Source organism: Apostichopus japonicus, chromosome 12 (genome assembly GCF_037975245.1).
Source record: "Apostichopus japonicus isolate 1M-3 chromosome 12, ASM3797524v1, whole genome shotgun sequence".
NCBI lineage: Eukaryota > Metazoa > Echinodermata > Holothuroidea > Aspidochirotida > Stichopodidae > Apostichopus > Apostichopus japonicus.
The window spans coordinates 24,255,414-24,271,579 of record NC_092572.1 but is presented as its reverse complement, the minus strand read 5'-3'; the positions used below and the strand labels follow the sequence as shown (position 1 = coordinate 24,271,579).

At 38.1% G+C, this 16,166-nt stretch overlaps 1 protein-coding gene across 6 annotated transcripts in view; it reads left to right on the top strand.

The window, feature by feature from the left end:
* LOC139976947 (nephrin-like) overlaps nt 1-16,166 on the top strand; it is a 157,158-nt gene that overhangs the window by 13,245 nt on the left and 127,747 nt on the right. For all 6 annotated transcript variants that reach the window (XM_071985846.1, XM_071985847.1, XM_071985849.1 and 3 more), the window contains exon 5: nt 4,636-4,983. In XM_071985846.1, coding sequence (XP_071841947.1) covers nt 4,636-4,983 — 348 coding nt within the window. The remainder of the gene's footprint in view (nt 1-4,635; nt 4,984-16,166) is intronic.

Below are 16,166 nucleotides of genomic sequence, written 5' to 3'. Positions count from 1 at the left end.
GTGAGTTTGCACTTCGGGTCCGAATATGAACATTTTCTGACAAGTATTGCTATGGGCTCTCATATCATATAACGATTTCGGCTCCCTGATATATTTCAACGGAAAGAGGGGGTAAAATATTTTCATACTCTTGACCACTTGGAGACTTTGTAGAATTTTTCAATTTCGGTGAGCAGTTTGATCGAATGGATTTCAAGAGGATGAATGGCCTTGCGATCTAAGGACTGCAGGTTTGAGTCCTGGCCACGAGATGATATGATATGTTGGTTTCCTTATTCCTTGGCAATTAGGGTACTTAAATCTACATTAACTTGGTGCATATATGGGACCTTTTCTTGTTAATATAGTTGCGCATGCTGGTGTTTGGCTACTTGGGAATTACACAGAGATGTGGCACAGCACAGATAATGCCCGGAAAGCAACTGTCTGAATTGTAAACATGTTGATGTGACAAGTGACCAATCACCAGGGGTTAAATGGTTGTGGAAAGTGTGTGAGAAGGCCTTGCCTCCATACAAATACAGTTTGTGAACCTTTTTACTATTGTTTTTATGAATGAAACATGTTGGGCTGTTCAGAGATAATGCTTCATTCAGATACTGTAGAACTGAGCTCTGATTGTAAGATACGCAATTTGATACCATTTCTGTACCCTCCCCCATTGGAGGTGTGAGAGAGGTCAACCGGATATTTAAAATGACTTATTTATCGCCCTATGGTCGAGTTTGTCGAATAGTGAAGCCTAAGACTATGTGAGAGACAGGACTACATGTACATGAATTGCTAATGCTGAATTTTCGACTAAATGAAAACCAACCAATCAGAAGAGTCCTCTAGCCGTGCTACGCAAATTGCTAAACATATGCAAAGAGTTGTGTTCCTCTATGCTGTGTTTTCATTGATGGGTTTATCAGACTTTATCGGAATGAGTTAACATTGAAATGAAGGATACTCTTTTTTTACCTAACTTCACACACACGTTAAAATTGACTGCGACATTCTGAAATGTGTGAAACAATTCATTAGAGTGCAGACAATTGTACAAAATCGATGATTATGCCTTTAAGTTGAACATTCGATGTATACAGTTTCAGTTGGAGGATGTGTAGATTAAACTTGGGGTACTGGAGGAAGTGGATCTTACAATTTGAATTACAATCAGGGCAACTACAGTGTCTATCAGTGCAGCTCCATCTGACCGTGTACATTAGTAAGGAAGCATACATCGATTTACCGTACACCAGTGCCATGCATACATATCTCAGGGTTTCCCCCTGGGATTTCTCGTGTGAGAGGCGGTTACAACTGGTCTGTGACACAATACATACATGACATACATACATACTGCAACATACTATCACATACATCACAAACTATCACATACTATCACATACTATCACACACTACCCCATACTATCACATACTATCATATACTGTCATATACATACACACCTTAACATGCTATCACATACTATCATATACATCACATACTATCATATACATCACATACTACCCCATACTATCAAATACTATCACATACTGTCATATACATACACACCATAACATACTTTCTCATACTGTTACATACTGTCACATACTATCATACATGAGATCTAAAATACATACATACATGTTGGTAATTAGTGTTTGCGAGGCGGTTGCAAGAAACAGAGAGCCGGCCACCTCACAAAATGAATACCAGCCTGGGAAAACCCCTGCATATCTAGTGTATATTGGCATATGATACTCCTTTAATCTTTTGTGACTAAAAGAACACCTCTTAGTAGTGTTTATCAGCTATTTTCCTTCAAGTTAGATCTTGTAGTCAGATTTTCCATGACTTTCTTGTCATGGGATAATTTATGTATCCGTGCCTGTCATTTTATTGCCTCCGGTGTAAACATTCCCAGGGTTATTGCCGCTAATGTCTTCAGAGATCATATATTTGTCCGACATCTTGTGACGTCCGAGCCAATTTGAAGAATGAGTTTTCAGGTCATTCCGCCCGCCTCCGGATGCCAGATCCAGTAGTCGCACAGAAAATGTGGGACTCCTGTGATTATTTGATCGTTGAATGGGCTTTCAGGAATAAGCCGAAAGCAAACAAATAGTTTACTCATAGATCTTTAAACCTGCAATGGTTATAGTGTTGATACAATGCATGTATGAGTCAGCCATCTTACTCAGAGGAAAAAAAATTACCATACGATTTTGATTTAGGGTTTATCTCGAAAATTAGTCTGAACAGGTTAGAGACAGGATGACGCAGACTATGAGAATAGGGAGGGGGGTGCGGGAAGGGGGAGGGAGGGGATTTCTTAACAGGGTACCAAAACAGGGTACCAATATGAATTGTCATCATTAAGGAATTTAAGTGGGTTATGGGGTATTTGTTTTCCTCTTTCCCCGTAGCTGGTTGCGAAGTGGTTTAGTTGCAAATTTGGGTCCAGTGAAGTTGTCACTTTTATGCATTCATGTGCAGAACCAACATGGTTGATATGGTTACATTCCCAAAACTTAAAGCAGTTGTTGAAGGGTTAGGTTGTGGTGACAGGCAAGCCTGAAGTTTGGGGATGGGAGTAGAGCAGAGAGAGAGAGGTGAGGCCACCATGCAGGCCCAGGGTCCAGTCAAATAATGAATAATGTACTCATGGCAAAATGAAGAATTAAGAAATGGGACCAGCTGTGACATGACTGTAAATACATATGAACTGTTGAAAATGATTTATGTACAGCAATTATTGAGCCCTGAAGAATTGTTTTAAAAGCACGTACCTGACAGACGCAGGTGGACAGACACAGACAGACATGCACAGACACACAGACAGGCACAGACAGACAGCAACCATAGGCGTAGGAGCCTCATTTGATTTGGGGGGGCTGTAACGACTTGCCCGAAAAATATAACCAAAATTTTTTCTCGCCCTCCGCGCACGTTCTACATGCTAATGTGCATATCACATAGGCATCCATCAGTTACTACATCACCTGCCAATAACATAAAATCATTTTTCGTGTTATTACCCTTCTATATTGGTTAGAATTATTGGGGAAGTCCTTACAATAATAATGATAATAATATCAGTTTAACCATTGAAAAACACATTGCAAATTATTCTTCTTTTTTCAGTAGGTGCCAGTGGCGGAGCTAGGGGTATTGGTCAGGGGGAAGAGAATGGGTCTGTAGGGGTGCTTTTGACACTATCTAAGCGGAGCGCCACCACAGGTTGGCGCGGAGCGTACAGAAATTTTTGAGTAAAGATACTCCCTAGATCGCCGGAAATGACCCTTTCCGGGCCTTGCTAATTTGCAGATAAATGAAGGATAAATAGGTGTCATCGCCATTTGTCAGAAAATTGCACCAACAAAATGTGAAAAATGTCAATAGGTATTTGAGAGCGCAATAAAAAAGTCGATAATCGCGAATAAGTAAAAAGTGGTAAAAAGCTGAAAAGGGCGCCAGCAGTCCATTTGAATCCGTCAGGGGTCATCGCCCCTTTGACTGTATGAACGCTCTGCCACTGGTAGGTGCCCGAAAAATTCTCAGCATATTGCCCATATTTTCACCAAAAAAACTGAAAAAAAAATGCAAATTATTATTCTTTCAGTAGGTGCCCGAAAAAATTCTCAGCATATTGCCCGAATTTTCACCAAAATATTGAAAAACACATTGCAAATTATTATTCTTTCAGTAGGTGCTCGAAAACTTCTCAGCATAGTCCTATTGCCCGAATTTTCACCAAAAAATTGAAAAACACATTGCAAATTATTATTCTTTCAGTAGATGCCCGAATAATTCTCAGCATATTGCCGAATTTTTACCAAAAAACCCCCAGAAAAACACATTGCATATTTTTTTTCTTCCAGTAGGTGCCCGAAAAATTCTCAGCATATTGCCCGAATTTTCACCCAAAAAAATTGTTGGGGGGGCTGCAGCCCCCCCAGCCCCCCCAGCCCCCCCGCCTCCTACGCCTATGATAGCAACAGACATACGGAGACAGACAGCCAGAGACAGACAGCCAGAGACAGACAGAGATAGATAGAGACATACAGACAGACACATAATCAGACACAGATACAGACAGACAGCCAGAGACAGACAGAGATAGACAGAGACAGACAGACAGAATATTCATGCTATATTATTACAACTGTGGTCAGTTACACCATACAACACCATGAGCGTACTTCAAAATGGACGACAATGTTGCATTTTTTTCAATGTGACCCCAAACATAATGTGTCACAGAAAAATATTTATGATTGGTAACACTAGTCATAGTGGAGGTCTACCCACTGTTATCCAGGTCTGTCCTCTTGTACTTGAACTTAACTTCTCACTGTTATGTAATTTATGTGCAGTGTTTTATTGAATCAACACTAAAAACCCTTGTAGGGAATGTGAAGAAAACAAAAAGGAACATATATTTCTGTGTGTACTTTGTATCGTCGTACAGGATATTTCATTAAGGTAACGTTTTTGGTGGAAGTTGATGAGAAGTGGTCTATACTCTAGTCAAAGTTGTTTTTAACCAGAAAATGTTGTGCAAACACAATTAATAAGACAACTAAAGACGCTACAAAAAAGTTGATTGTTAATTAAAGGTTAATTGTTCTTCTGTGAATTCATTTCAGTTCCACCGTCGATGATTCAGTTGAAGAAGTCGATCATAGCAGATTACTATGATGGAGAAACAGTCATGTTGACCCAGGGGTCCCCCTTCACCGTCAGTTGTATCATTCCTGGAACGAAACCAGAAGTGAGTATCGATTGGTTTCTGGACAGACAACCACTGGATCCGTCATTCAGTAGGAATACCGTCAACATTATTGCAAATCCCGGGAATAGTTTGCTCAAGGATACCACTGGAGTTTTAGAAATACCAAACCCAGGACGGGAATATCATGGAAAATCGCTGAGATGCGTTGGAACAGGAGCCGACGGTATCCAGATAGAGGGCAGTCTGTCATTGCTGGTGAAGGGTAAGCTCTCTTACTTCTCCACTTTTGTTTCATATCATTTTGCTTTGTCAAATTACTTTGTCTTTTTACGGCCCCTGATATTCCATTCCTGCTACTTAACATTATACTCAGTGATCTCTCTGTTTCGGGGAGAATCCTGACCTTCGTGGATGCTCAGGGCATCATGAGATAGATATCCTTGATGCTCAGGGCATGGTGCGAGATCGGGGATGCTCAGGGCATGGTGCGAGATCGTGGATGCTTAGGGCATGGTGCGAGATCATGGATGCTCAGGGCATGGTGCGAGATCGAGGATGCTCAGGGCATCATGGGATATCCTTGATGCTCAGGGAATGGTGGAGATCGGGGATGCTCAGGGCATGGTGCGAGATCATGGATGCTCAGGGCATGGTACGAGATTGTGGATGCTCGGGGCATGGTGCAAGATGGTGGATGCTCAGGGCATCATGCAGGATTGTGGATGCTCAGGGCATCGTGCGAGATGGTGGATGCTCAGGGCATGGTGCGAGAAGTAATGGCAGAGAAGATATATGAACATACAGGACAGCGCCCTCACAGTGTATCATCATAAACAATCATCACAATATTTTTGTGATTGCGTATAATTTGTTCTGTCATTGGTCGTTGATAAGCGTAACATTCTCATATGTGAGCATATCCATCCGAGTCAGCTTTTGACCTCTCCGGGGAAGAAACCTGATCCTCTGTGCGTTCACAAATGTGAAGAATTAAGGCCTATGAGAAATGAAGAAGAGATGTATGTGAATCATGAGGATTTACTTTTCGGTCACAACTGTACTTGTAAGTGCGAGGATGAATGCAGAAATAAATGAAATTTACTGTTCGAAGAAGGTTTATAAATATGTCTTTTTGTATGGCTAGTGCATTGCACATGTATACAAATATTACAATTATATATGCTAAAATCATGAGATTTAGATCATTAGTTTATAATATACAGTATATTAGTGTACAAGCAGGATAACAACACCTACAACACTTAATATAACAATGTTGTAACATTTAACAGGATTACTTTTAAGTTAATTAGTTTTCAATATGTTAAATGTGATCACATCAATTGGTCTTAGAACTACATATGTTCAATAAAGTTTGTGGCTGTGGCCTATTAAGTTTCATATATATGAAGTGAATAGTAAAGAACTATAAGTTTTAAATAGAATGCTTTAATGTGCTAACCTGTTCCCCTATAACCAAAACAATTAAACTACAGAATTGTTTGTTTTGTGTGTCCAGTACTGTTCCAAACCCTGGTTGATGTATGTATGTATGTGTGTATGTATGTATGTATGTATTTTAGATCCTCCTGCAAGGAGGAACTCGCGAAGAAGCCTCATCAAAGCCCCAAGCTGACCGAGGCAGTCTCTTAGATTCATATTTAACGTCCATGATTATGAATTGTCAATTGTCAACAACTCTGTAACTGGATGACATACATTAATCTGGGAGTGACTCGAACCGGGGACCTTATGATTGGAAGGCACCGGCGTTATCCACTGAGCTAACACTCCCCTGAAAAGATCCACATTTAACTTATTTAATTTATGTTAACCTTAGGTACCATAGTAGTGTATAATATGCGGTGCAAATACCAGAAAACATAACAGAAACTGTTGTCCCTTTCTGTAAGTGCTACTACTGCCTAGTACTACTGAGTACAAGAATGATTCATAGCAACTTTAATATGTAGACACAACTAGATGAGGGTGTCCAGACAGTATAACCACCACTCCTAGATCCTCTCATTCAATACTATCAGCCAATAATGTCCAATAATTCATGGTTAATTAAACAATTAAAATTGAATTGCGTGGATTGTTCAGCATCATCATTCATCTACATACGTGGTCTGTACCCTTCGGAGTTGCTGCACTGCGAAAATACGAATCAGAAATGTTGCACATTTTTTATTTTTGACGTCATTGAAAGGTGTGAGATGATTTTTAGAGGTTGCACACCTTTTACTGTCGAGAGATAAATGAACCAACCCTTTTGTGGAGGTGAAGAAATCATCAACATTTGAGAATGGCAAAATAAGCTGCAAAAAAGAGAAAAGAAAAAAATAAAACTTCATAATGTATGAATATATTTAGTAAGGATATGTACCTAGATGAGAACTGTTTGTGATTCAAAAAATACGAGAAATTTTTACAAAAAAAAACAAAAAAAAATTGGAAAGGGAGGAAAAGAAGTAGAAGGTAATAAGCTGCCAAATATTGAAAAAATATATAAATATATTTTGTAAATTATATAAATATTGTGTTTTGAGCTCCTATCGAAAAGGAAAATTCAACCTTCTGAAAACTGTACTAGTTGTTCAGACAATGGTGAAAACAAATTTTCCGATTTTCCACACTTTTGGCAACTATTTTGCATTTTTTTGTTCGTGGTAAAAGAAAGAAAAAAAAACGTACAAATATTATATTTGCAATTTTTTTCCCCCCCGTTGCCTATTTTCTTTCTATTGGAAGTGTTTTATAGTGTATAATCGGACTCCTTTTAAATTAATTAATAACAACAATTTCAAAAATATTTGAGAGCTCTCAGACAATTATGATGTTCACCAAATTGAGAAATTTACCTCAATATGCACTCACGCTACCATTTATTTCTACTCGTTTATTAATGTCAGTGATCATAACTTAGCCCACTTTCGGGAAATGTATATATCGACCCAGAGAAAAAAAAAAAGAGAGAAAAAAGAAAAAAAAAGGAAAGAAAAGAAAATCTGATTTGATTTGTCAAAATCGCAAATTATCTCAGCTTTGAATATATACAGTACCAATGAATAATTCATGGCATGCCATCCCTAAACACTTGTTACTCGTTCCGTCACGCTGCTCTGGAGTTGTCCACGTTTATATACTAGCTCTGTTCGTTCTTCGGAGATGAAAAACGGAACAAAGTATCCGTCCTGTGAGCCTCCCGGGAAGTTCTAGAATTACAAACCATCTGCAATGGTGAAAAATTTTGAAAGGTTGCCGTACTTGAATTTCACGCTGAGACAAGAAGATAACAGAAAATTGTCTGATTACAAGGAGGAGAGCAAAAGAAAATTTGTGAATATCGGAGAAGAAAGTTTTACCCCTTAGACGAAGAGGAGAAGGAGGAGAGATTGGTATGAAATCAATGTTAGAGATTTATTGGATGTTTACAGCAATGTTGGGGTGCTGGCTGGCTGGCTGGAAGATGAATTGCTGTCCAAGAAAATTAGAAAAAAATATTTAAAGAAACCGTAAAAGGTAGCTCGGGAACTGAGAGAGGGGGTATTGCAGAGGGGGTAAATAAATAAATAATGATTGGGAAGATGGGAGCATATGGAAAGGGATATACAGAGCACATGAGAAGGGGTAAAGAGAATATGGGAATGGGTACAGACCACATGGGTAGGGGTAAAGAGAATATGTGAATGGGTACAGACCACATGGGTAGGGGTAAAGAGAATATGGGAATGGGTACAGACCACATGGGTAGGGGTAAACAGAATACATGGGTAGGGTAAAGAGAATATGGGAATGTATACAGACCCCATGGGTGAGATAAAGAGAATATGGGAATGGGTACAGACCACATGCGCGGGTATGCAACACATGATGCAAAAAGAGTTAGTGGGACATATGCCCCCCCCCCCCCCCCCCTGTCACACCCTTCCTGTGACAACTTTGAACAACTCAAATTGAATTTCGTACAAAGATTTTTTTGTAAACACAGGTTTGGGAAAATATCTGCATCGAGAAGGAAAACCTTACAGAATTTCTCGCGAACATGTTTGTTAGCACATGCAAATTCCAGCAATTTTTTCACAAAGCAGGCAAATGTACTCCTGAACATTACAATAGGGTACTTTAAAATAGCAAATTTTACTATAAGCAACCCTTATTTTAATTTCTTTAAACAATCATCTCTCAGCGGTTTTTTATTCTTCTTTATATTTTGCACTCTTAATTCCCTGCTAAGACTGGGAATTTACCTCCATCCTGGTTCGGGATGTTCACAAGGTTTCCAACTCTGAATTACCTTAAATTCATAATGCTGTGCTATAGTAACTAATTACAGATAGAGCATAATTAAGGATACCATTTTAGTTTTGTAAATTTATGTACAGACAGCCGATGTTTTGTATCCTTTCTGTTGGCTTAGAGTAGATCTTTTAATATTTTAATTTTTTTTTTCTATTTAATAATTAACCTTCTGCATTTTATGACATATTTTTTTCTCTTTTTTTTTGAATAAGTTCTTCTAACTCTATAATTAATCAAATGATTTATTTTTACTTTGCCAATTAAAAATATCAAAGAATGTTTAATTAATGAACTTTAATGAAAGTCGTCTCGATTCCATCCATCCATCCATTGCGCCCGTTTAATGAAAACAATAAAAACAGCTCCTCGGGGTGTTTTAGGAAAAGTAATTTGAATTTCTCCGCCACAGTGCACATTTAAATGTAGAATAATAATAGTAATAATAATTCCAGTGATGTTACTCTCCATGATAAGAGCTGCCTATAGGCCGGCACGTGGGGCTGCTTCGCTCCGAGAGTAGAGATACAAGGCTGAGTATGTTTGTGGAAATGAATCATACAATTTGTATCCCGTCTACCATGAAATTAGGACAGTCTATTTTCTAGTTTGTCAAATTATGTATAGATTTACAGTTTTTTTCTCTTTTTTTTTTCTTTCTATGTTGCTTTGAATCATCACAGTGTTGTGTTTTATTGCCTAAAATGGGAAGATGCGATTCGTATAGTTTTAAAGCTGGAAGTAATAATCTGATAGATTTTCAGATCTAGCCAAGAAATAAAATAGTCCTGTAAATTCATCACATGACCTAGTTTTCAAATTATTCGGGTATCGAAAAAATCAGTCAGATGTGTTGATCAGACGGAAAGCTATATATATATATATATACTTCATATATTAAAACAAGGACGAAAAAGGATTTAGTTTAATCCTGATTCGATTTAATGTGATAGGTAATATTACAGGATGGATGAAAGGGAGGATGTTCCAATCATTTCCCATCTCTGAAATTCTACTTAAGTGAAAACTATGTTAAATATTTCATAAGAATTCCTACAACTTAGTTATAGGAATCACATTGAGCGAATTATGAAAACAATAATATTTCAGTGTCGAATGCAAAATCACTGTTGTGGAATTTAAGCAAAATATGTACTTTATTCCTATAAATACATCGAATCGTAGGAATCAGGGTGAGGGAATGACAAGATTTAATTCCCACCTCGTCTACTTGTCACGTCACAAGCTCAGCACTTTCGCTGTAACGGTACCTAGAGTGAACCAGTTCACGCTGGGCATGGTGGAGTGAGAGTGCTGAGGTTATTTAGGAGATAGGTAAGCTTGTCACAGTTTTAATATCCAAACCAGTTTTCAATGGAAAGTATGTTGGAAGAGTGTTATAGTATTGTGTAATTATAGGTAAGAGGGAGCACAGATCTCTTATTTTCCTCATCAGCCCATGGTGTTACTTTAGTATTGAACGATGACATGTAGTTTGTACCTATGGAAGTATCTAGGACATGTTTCTCAGGGAATAATTTATCCAAAACATGGGCAAATTGCTAGATAATTGAGATGATATATAGCGGTTTTTTGATACAGACCATAGTGTATTATAATTGAGACAACGTTCAGAGCCTTCATTTAAAACTGCTACGCATTGGAATGCTTCATTAGTCCCTGTTAATTACATGATAATGTTTATATACATGTGCATTGTCATAGGGATTTTTATTTTTTTTGGGGGGGGGTGGGGTGGGAAGGAGTCTGGATTGAGCCACAGAAGTGCCTCGCAGTGAATATCAGTGACTTAGACCCAGGTTAAGAAAGACAGGATTTAACAGGAGAAATGGATGAGAGTGAGAATGAATATAATCTTTACGGGATAAGGCATGAATGCCGTTTAAAGGCGAAGTTACATGATTCATTCGAGTGATGCTAACAAAGTTCAGTATATTTGTCTTGATTGATCCTGCAAAACAACATGCATTGTTGAAGATATAACAGTAACAAAGACAGTTTGGAGTGTAACCTCTTCAGTCCTGCCATTGTGTACTCTTTCAAGAAATAATAATACATTGGATTATTGAAAAATCTACATATAATAATTTACACTATCGTAAGGACACTAAGACAGTTTGGAATTAAACCTCTGCAGTCCTGCCATTGTGTACTGTTTCAAGATATAATACATTGGATTATAAAAAAATCTACATACATAATAATTTACACTATCGTAAGGACACTAAGACAGTTTGGAATTAAACCTCTTCAGTCCTGCCTTTGTGTACATCAAGAAATAATGATACATTGGATTATTGGAAAATCTTTAATTTACTGTATCATAAGTACACAAAGACACTTGAATTAAACCATACTGTCCTGCCATTTTGTACTGTACCAAACTAAATGATATTACATTGTAAATGGAACATCAGCATATTGTTAAAAACCTATAAATAATATGGACACAAAAACAGTTTGGATTAACATTGGACCTGTTGTGTCCTTCCTTTATGTACTGTATCAAGCAAAGATGTATGTATGTATGTATGTATGTATAGTGATCTTCCCGCAAGCAGGAACTCGCGAAAGAAGCCATGGAGGCTTATAGACTCGCAAGCTGACCGTAGCCAATCTCTCGGCACACATCCATTTAACGTCCATGTCGGGAAGTTGTTATTGAACAACACCCTTGCCAGACGACACACATTGCTGTCGGCGGGGAATCGAACCGGGGATCTCATGACTGGGAGACGCCGGCGTTAACCACTAGGCTATACACTCCGCCCGAAGATCAGGGCAAACTGCATTGTTGACTATCTGCAGATTAGTAAACAATTTAATTAGGATGGGTGCAAGGACAGTCCAAAAACTCAACTTTAACATAACATAACTTAAGTTTGTGCCTAAAGCCATCCTTTAAGTACCCCGGGGCAGGGACACCATTTAATTATATATCGTACAATGTCCTATCCTTGTTTGCTGTACCACCCTGTACATGTTACATTAACATCTTACTGTAGAAGGGACACAAACGATACAGAAGCAATTGTAAGGCAGGTGTCTTGCATAACACTACTTTCCATTTGGGTGTTTGTGTTGACTATTGGACAGTACGGCCAGTTTTCCACCTCTCAAGACTGCTTCTGTTGAAGTTGAGTCATACTACTGTACATATATGTATGTTTTGTTGTCGTGAAATCTAACCCACCAGCTAAAATACCATCCAGGTAGGGGGTGCCTGACCTCGACAAATATTTCATCAGAATTAGGAAGACCTTAAATACTGCAGCGAGGGCGAGGGGGAGTAGGTTGTATGGCAGAAGTTACGTACACTGGTTTCAATGAGCTCAGTGACGGACATACCGACTAAACATAATCATAGATGATAGTAGGAGGGCTGGGCAGAAAGTTAGTATAATGAGATCGGGGATTATAACTGCATCGTAAACGTCACGATTGGTCTGGTTAGGCCTGCGTGGGATAGGAACAGTATCCACGAACACCATGATAGCCAGTCACTCTAAATTAGTGACCACGGTATCAAGGATGAGGCCAGCTGATTAATGGTGGGTATATAACAAGAGTTCTAAAGAGACCAAAAATAAATATATAAAGAAATAAAGAATGAATGAAAAAAGAAAAGCTGAGGAATATTGACAGCAGTTAGAATTTGCATATATAGGTTTACAATTTCTAGCAACTGTTTAGGTTATAAGACATCCTTTGTAATAATGCAAAAGTTTAACCAAAAGGGAAACCATTTTGCTTCCAAAAGGAACCATTTATTTGGCCATCGAAAGTAACATCTTGTAGCGAGTAACTATAGTACCATTGAGTCTAAGAATGAAAACACAAATTGAAAATACTCTTGTAGGAAGTTAGTAAGTAATTAGATAATGTTTGAGGTTTTCAAAGATTCCTACCTACCTCCCCTCCCCCCCCCCTGCCATGTTACCCTCTGTTTATTCCTTGCTATTATCTCCCTTACCCTGCATTCACGTGCAATCCAACTTCAATCCTTTGCTTAAAGAGGAATTCTGACTTGAAAGTTTTGCATAATTACCAAACTGCCTAATTATAAATGTCTGGAGGTAGGGGAAGGGTGTGTGTGGGGGAGGGGGGGGGGGAAGAGGAGATTGGAAGGTTAAATATGAAGGAATGGAAGGAGATAAGGAAATAACCGTTAGGGATGAGAACAGTCAAACATAAAAGTATGTTATACTTCCGACCATAAAGTGTTTTGTTATCCTGTGTTCTGCTTTACACTTTTGCTCAGTTCCACTTTCAACACTATCCAAGAAGAGCGCACAGAAATTTTTTGAGTAAAGATACTCCCTAGATCGCCGGAAATGACCCATTTCCGGGCCTTGCTAATTTGCAGATAAACGAAGAATAAATAGGTGTCATTGCCAAAAAAATGTGACAAATGTCAATAGGTAGATGAGAGCGCAATAAAAAAGTCAATAATCACGAATAAGTGATAAAAAGCTGAAAAGGGCGCCAGCAGTCCATTTGAGTCCGTCAGGGGGGGGCATCTGTCCCCTGACTGTATGGACGCTCCCAGTGGCGTCGGAAGGTACTTTTGAGTGGGGGGCTGAAGACTGATGGCCGGCCTGGGGGAGGGGTCTAAGGGGAGGGGGTGTCCCCCTCCCCTTTGGAATCTTTTTGCATTTCCAGGTGGCCTCAGATGCAATTTGGTGCAATATAGCACACTTCAACACCCACTCCATTTTGTAAATAATTTTGCATTTTCACCTGGCCTTAGATGCAATTTGGTGCTCCAAATGAGATTTTTTTCTCCTTTGGAAATGAAAAAGGGGTTTTCTGACTTGCAAAGCAGGGGGGTGGAATGATACTTCTGCCCCTCCATATTTTTCACCCCCCGGTTCCTACGCCCTTGGACACTCTGCCACTGGATTCCAGGTTCATCCGATGGAGTACAAAGACTGTTGAGCATTGCCATATTGCTTCTAATATCACACCAAAGATGAGCTCCCTATCATCTCATGGATGTTTAGAGAGCTTAGAACCATTCTTAGTAGTTAAATCAGGCTATCAGCTCAACTATTTAACATGGACTTCAACATTGCTCTACCTGTCATCAGTCCTAAGACAGAGACTGTTTCAGAAACTTTTCACATCAATCCACACATTTCATCAGTTCTAACTGAATTACTGGAAAATGTCTCAAAATGTTTGTACAAGTTTGTATCCAAAGTACACTAGACAAAAACGTTCCTTGAACTCCACTTTTTTTTAATCGATGGCCTCGGGATAACATTTTAAGGAGACACTGTAGTACTAACTATTATGATAGTTATTGTACTTTATTGGAACCATATCATCAGACTTTTATCGAATTTGTCTTGAGAGTTTGTGAGATTTAATGAATATTTAAATATTCATGCAAATTCAGCTAGCTGCTTGTTTCCCTTAAAATTAATTTCTATTTGTTTAAAATACATAATTTGTAAAAATATGATTGAAAAGAGTTTCGATCGTGTCAATTCCTGTTAATATCAGGCTAATTAACTTTTGGCTGGATAGTTACATGTTGTGAGCATGCAACTGATAACTTCTGAGTCCACTGCATTTTAATCACAATCTTTGATCATGTTTGTGAATAGAATAATCAGACTGGACAGTGTTATCACATTCTTTCACATTTTTAAAAATACATTTGTTTGTTTGTTGACATGACAACAACGATTTACCATCCAATCAAGATGGCTCAATTTGGGTACATTCTCTGTCAGGACGAAATTGGCCGTCAAACTCATAGAGATGAACAGAGTCGTTAAACTATGATGATAATACTGCTTTAACTTGTGCGAATACGTCTCCAGTTCTGAATACATCTGCATATTTTGTCATTGCTCTAAATTCCTTTGAAACAGTAAACTCGTGATCTCACTGATCACGTCTGATGATGAAGCCAGTGTTCGAAGTCATCCTTACATTCAACTGTTTACATCTTCGCATTATTTAGCCTCCACATCGTAATGGCAATAGCCTGAAAAGCATTTACCATAAATTTATCAAATTTTTATCAAAAGATATTTGTCGGTATAAAAGCCAAATGATCCAAGGAGAGAAAGGAACATTCCGGTACAAAAGTAAAAAAAACGAGAAATATTTCAAGAAAACTAAATTTCACGATGAGACGATTTGAAACAGGTATATGTTTTGAAGTTATTGAACTCTTTAACCTTCCAGAAGGGAAAATTTACGAGAGGTTTTGAATGAAATAGTGATGCTCTTAGCCTAGAGGTTATTATTTGGTAATTTAATTAACATTAAAAAAAGCCAGTTTCAACTCAGGGCTTTCTACTTGGCTGTTGACTTAATAAATCATCAACATGACTTTTTCTCCATTCGCAAGATTTGACGATCTCCTCGGAAGCGGAAAATTACCCAAATGAGGAGGTTCGTGGGTTTGATTGGATTGAATTCCCCTGGGGTATCAGACAAGTTAGACTTGCCTGAATGTTGGCAGCTATATAGAGTAATGACAGAGTATGTTAAAATTGTCACTATGTATAGTATGTACACACTATGTATAGTGTGTACACAACTACACACTATGTAAAGTATGTACACACTATGTATAGTATGTAGACAGTACACAGGTCAGTATATAGAGTAATGACAGAGAATGTTAAAATTGTCACTATGTATAGTATGTACACACTATGTATAGTGTGTACACAACTACACACTATGTAAAGTATGTACACACTATGTATAGTATGTAGACAGTACACAGGTCAGTATATAGAGTAATGACAGAGAATGTTAAAATTGTCACTATGTATAGTATGTACACACTATGTATAGTGTGTACACAACTACACACTATTTATTGTATGTACACACTATGTATAGTATGTAAACAGTGCATAGGTCAGCATAGAGTAATGACAGAGTATGTTAAAATTGTCACTATGTTTAGTATGTACACACTATGTATAATATGTTCACACTATGTATAGTATGTATAGTATGTACACACTATGTGTAGTATTTAAACAGTGCACAGGTCAGCATAGAGTATAATGACAGACTAAGTTGAAATTGTCACTATGTATAGTGTGTACACACTATGTACAGTGTGTACACACTATGTATAGTGTCTGC